Source organism: Aegilops tauschii, chromosome 7 (assembly GCF_002575655.3).
Source record: "Aegilops tauschii subsp. strangulata cultivar AL8/78 chromosome 7, Aet v6.0, whole genome shotgun sequence".
NCBI classification, from domain to species: Eukaryota; Viridiplantae; Streptophyta; class Magnoliopsida; order Poales; family Poaceae; genus Aegilops; species Aegilops tauschii.
In genome coordinates, this window is record NC_053041.3 from 121,290,035 (window position 1) to 121,295,195 (window position 5,161).

General features: G+C 53.3%; 1 protein-coding gene across 1 annotated transcript; it reads left to right on the forward strand.

Moving 5' to 3' along the window:
- Positions 1-731: 731 nt before the first annotated feature.
- On the forward strand, positions 732-2,996 carry LOC109771258 (pollen receptor-like kinase 3). Its single transcript, XM_020329954.3, has one exon. The coding sequence runs from the start codon at positions 799-801 to the stop codon at positions 2,839-2,841; it is 2,043 nt and encodes a 680-aa protein (XP_020185543.2). The 5' UTR covers positions 732-798; the 3' UTR covers positions 2,842-2,996.
- Positions 2,997-5,161: the final 2,165 nt, after the last annotated feature.

A 5,161-nucleotide genomic window follows, 5' to 3' on the forward strand; every position in this document is an offset into this window, starting at 1 on the left:
ACTGATAGCTATTTTTGAAATGAGTGAAATCATTTGAAATTAGTGAAATCCATTATCTAAAATGAGTGAAAAATTGGATATAAGTGTAATCTATGTTTTGAATTCATGAAATCTATTTTTTGAAATCAGTGAAATTAAAACTAGTTCAAATGTATCCAAAACTGATCTTGTTATGAAGATCTTCTTGGTATGAATTCAAATATATAAAAGAATATCCAAATTTGATCTTGTTCTGAAGATCTTCCGCAATAAAATTAAATGGAAGTCTTTTGATGGGGAAGAGAGATTATTTTAGCATATGCATGCAGTCGGTCTTCTCTCCAACCTTTCTCTCTCCTGACATAAAGCTACAAGAGCATGGAGAAGGCCCACATGTATTTCTATGTATTCCTATTCATCTCTCATATACACAAAAACAAGGGCACAAATACCTAAAAGCACTCCAACGGTGGATGCTCCACCGGTAGCTCCCGGCTCCGGTAAAAAACGTTTTCGCTAGTGAAGGAGATCAGCTGGAAGAAGAAGAAGGCCTGTCCACCGTTGGATCTGCATCCAACGGCTCAAAACAATCAACCGACCCAAATTTGAAACTCAGGCAACTTACATCTAGCCATTCCCAGTAATTTGAACTGGTGAGATCCATGCCTCACGCGCGCGCATGCGGCCTTGGCGCCATCCTCGGCCGGCCGCCCTGCTATTCCGGGCGAGGAAGCAGAGCCCCAAGAAGCCAAAACCACCCGGGAACCATCCTCCCCAACCTTAGGCGCGCGCGTCTCACACGCCGGCCTCCCCGCCACCATGGGCCCCTCTCCGCACCACCACCACCTCCTCCTCCCCCTCCTCGTCGCCGGCATCGCCGCCGTTACCCTCCCGGCGTCCACTGCCCAGGGCATGAGCGAGACGGAGGCGCTGATCCACCTGAAGAAGTCCTTCTCCAACTCCTCCTCGGTCTCGTCGTGGCTCCTCACAGACAACGGCGGCCGGTCCCCGTGCGCCCCGGGGTCGCACGAGTGGCACGGCGTGGTGTGCGCCCGCGGCAAGGTCGCCGGGCTCCGCCTCAGCGGGCTCCAGCTCGGCGGCACCATCGACGTCGACGCGCTCTCCAGCTTCCCCGACCTCCGCTCCGTCTCCTTCGCCGGCAACAACTTCACCGGCCCGCTCCCCAGCTTCCACCGCCTCACCGCGCTCAAGTCCATGTTCCTCTCCGACAACAAGTTCCACGGCGACATCCCCGACGAGTTCTTCCCGAACCTTAACCACCTCAAGAAGCTCTGGCTCGACGGCAACGAGCTCTCGGGCCCCATCCCGGCGTCCCTCGCCAAGGCCGAGCAGCTCATCGAGCTCCACCTCGAGCGCAACAAGTTCTCCGGGGAGCTCCCTCCCGCGCCGCCCCCGGCGCTCAAGGCGTTCGACGTCTCCGACAACGACCTCGACGGCGTCGTCCCGGAGGCGTTCCGGCGGTTCGACGTCAGCGGGTTCCGCAGGAACCAGTACCTCTGCTACGTGCCGACCCCCGGCCAGCCGTGCAAGCGCCCGGAGATCACGCCCGAGTCGACCAGCTGGCTCGGCGTGGTGCTGGCCATGCTGCTCGCCTTGGTAATCGTGGTCGTCGTCGTCTTCTCCGCGAGCGGCGGCCAGCCGGCCCACGTCCACGGCTACGACCACGCCCACAAGGGCGACACGGAGGAGGCGCCGCCGGTGAACATGGTGAAGCAGGGATCATCCACGGCGCAGAAGCGGAGCATGTCGTGGCTCGGGAGGAGGACGGGAGGGTCGTCGGCGGGCGGCACCGGCGGGGGGCACCGGCGGGCGTCGTCCGCGGCGAAGGTGGACGACTTGAGCACCGGGGGCGTCACCGGGGACCTGGTGATCGTGAACGACTGCAAGGGCGTGTTTGGCCTGACGGACCTGATGAAGGCGGCGGCGCAGATGATCGGCAGCGGCGGGCTCGGGTCGGCGTACAAGGCGGTGATGGCCAACGGCGTGGCGGTGGTGGTGAAGCGCGCGCGCGACATGAACCGCGCCACCAGGGTCGCGTTCGAGGCCGAGATGAAGCGCCTGGGCGGCATCCGCCACGCCAACCTGCTGCCGCCGCTGGCGTACCACTACCGCAAGGACGAGAAGCTGCTGGTCTACGAGTACATCCCCAAGGGCAGCCTCCTCTACGTGCTCCACGGCGACCGCGGCGTGGACTACGCGGCGCTGGACTGGCCGACGCGGCTCAAGGTGACGGCCGGCGTGGCGCGCGGCGCGGCGTTCCTCCACGCGGAGCTCGCCGCCGCCGGCCACGACGTGCCGCACGGCAACCTCAAGTCCTCCAACGTGCTCCTTGCGCCGGACTTCGAGCCGCTGCTGGTCGACTTCGGCTACTCCAGCCTCGTCAACTACACGGAGTCGCCGACGTCCATGTTCTCGCGCCGGGCACCCGAGTGCGTGGCGGGGCACCCGGCGTCGGCAAAGGCCGACGTGTACTGCCTCGGCATCGTCCTCCTCGAGATCCTCACCGGCAAGTTCCCGTCGCAGTACAACGCCAACGGCGGCACGGACCTCGTCATGTGGGCGACCACGGCGCAGGCCGACGGCCACGAGCAGGACCTGTTCGACCAGGCCATCGTGACGGCGTGCAAGTACGCGCTGCCGGACATGAAGCGGCTGCTGCGGATCGCGATGGAGTGCGTGGAGACGGACCTGGAGAGGCGGCCGGACATGAAGCAGGCCGCGTCGAGGGTGGAGGAGGCGGTGGCCGCCGCGCTGGCGACGGTGAGGCAGGAGGCACCCTCGCATGCCGCGGTCGTGAGAGACGAGTCCATGCAGCGGGTGACGAGTGCCGGCATCTCGTGAGGCGGTGGCATGGCGGACGAGGCTGGCCGGAGTCAGTTTTTGTAAATCCATGTATGCCATTGGTGCCCTTTTACCTAGCCCCCTTGTATGTATTTCAGTAGCCAAACTCTTGTACATGTAAATGTAGCTCCAGAAATGAGCAATCAGAGATTTCACAGTTTTCTCCAGGGAAAATAGAACACACATATACACATCGATACACAAAGCACAAGGAAAGATAGGAAGGTGGGAGGGGATACATTTAATAGTATAGCGAATAGCCGGCTATATAAATTTGTCATGTCACTTATAGCTAAATTTATTGGCTCCTAGATGCATATGCACCCATTGTCTAAATACACATTTTAAAAAGTTGAAAAAATCCGGAACAAAAATTCCATGGGTATATCCGGACATTCTATGTGCATGCACAAAGTTTCGGTGAAAAACAACATTTTTTGTGGCTTGTGTAAAAAAATAAAGAAATGCAAAATGAATAGTTGTAATGAAGCATCAGAAATTGTCTTTTTTACACAAGCCACAAAAAACCTCGTTTTCACCGAAAACTTTGTGCACGCACATAGAATGTCTGGATATACACGCGGGATTTTTATTCAGAATTTTTCAACTTTCCAAACTGTGTATTTAGACAATGGGTGCATATGCACCTAGAAGCCATTGCCAATTTTCGGCCATACTAGTATACTCTATCATTAATATATGGCGCATATGTTTCTTTCACAAAGGGTCTTGGAGCTCGTACTATAGTCGGCTGTAAGTTTGTAGCCTGCTTCTGTTCTCTCTAATTCAACTCGGCAAAAATATATTAAATCTTACAGCCCACCTAGATCAGCCAATTGTACTTGCTCTAAAAGCATCTCGAGCAGTAGTCCAATTTTAGAGCATAACTCTATAGGGCTTTGGGACCAAAAAAACCTCCTCAGTAGTTGTCCTTGTTACACATTTTTGCAAAATATAATAAAATTGGGCAGCCCAAAAAAAAAGGGCAACATCGGTTGCGTATCTGTGGCATGTGTGTGCACACGCTCAACTGCCGCCCAGACATTTCCCACATACGACGCCGCCCCGACTCCCCTCCCACCTACCCCGCTGCATGGGAGGAGCCCAATCTTGATATGTATGGAGGTGCCCTCTAACGCCACTACCAACCTCGCCGCCGCCGCCGACCCCACAACATCTCCTCAAATGGTTCCTGTCGTGGCTGCCTCCAAACTCCCTGCTTGTCGCGCCATATTTTCGCACGCACGACCTGCCGAAGGGGACGGCCGGTTGACATCGCACCTCCGAAGACCAAGCCCCCGTCGAAGCCACGCGGCGCGAAGCAGTCGCCACGGGATCCATCGTTGTTGGCACCGTCTACAGTTTGTTGTATTGGCCTCTTCCCGGAAGCTTCGGGTTTTGGAACCAAACGAAACTCTAGCCACTCTATGTTGCCAAATGTCGCAAAAGCAATTTGGTTCCAAACCAAATGGAAGCATTAGGGACATGATCTTATTTGATAAGTATTTATTGGCTTACCAAAGAAAACAATTTTTTGTTTAGTAAGTCAATAAAAGATGGCGCAGTTAAGGCGGTTTAAATAAAAATGATTGGAAAAAAAAATAGAAGGAAAAAGAATCAAAGCTGAGAGAGGGGGGAGGGATCGAGGGGAGGAAGGTGGGCGATGTAAGAACATACTCCCTCCGGTTCTTTTTAGTTCGCATATAAGATTTGTCTGAAGTCAAACTTCTTAAATTTTGACCAAATTTATAGAAGAAAATGAAGGAAATATGCCCTAGAGGCAATAATAAAGTTATTATTTATTTCCTTATATCATGATAAATGTTTATTATCCATGCTAGAATTGTATTAACCGGAAACATGATACATGTGTGAATACATAGACAAACAGAGTGTCACTAGTATGCCTCTACTTGACTAGCTCGTTAATCAAAGATGGTTATGTTTCCTGGCCATAGACATGAGTTGTCATTTGATTAACGGGATCACATCATTAGGAGAATGATGTGATTGACTTGACCCATTCCGTTAGCTTAGCACTTGATCGTTTAGTATGTTGCTATTGCTTTCTTCATGACTTATACATGTTCCTATGACTATGAGATTATGCAACTCCCGTTTACCAGAGGAACAATTTGTGTGCTACCAAACGTCACAACGTAACTGAGTGATTATAAAGGTGCTCTACAGGTGTCTCCGAAGGTACTTGTTGGGTTGGCGTATTTCGAGATTAGGATTTGTCACTCCGATTGTCGGAGAGGTATCTCTGGGCCCACTCGGTAATGCACATCACTATAAGCCTTGCAAGCATTGTAACTAA

Bases quoted from the DNA above. Each gene is read 5' to 3' on its own strand.
- LOC109771258 (XM_020329954.3), top strand. From the start codon at position 799: ATGGGCCCCTCTCCGCACCACCACCACCTCCTCCTCCCCCTCCTCGTC.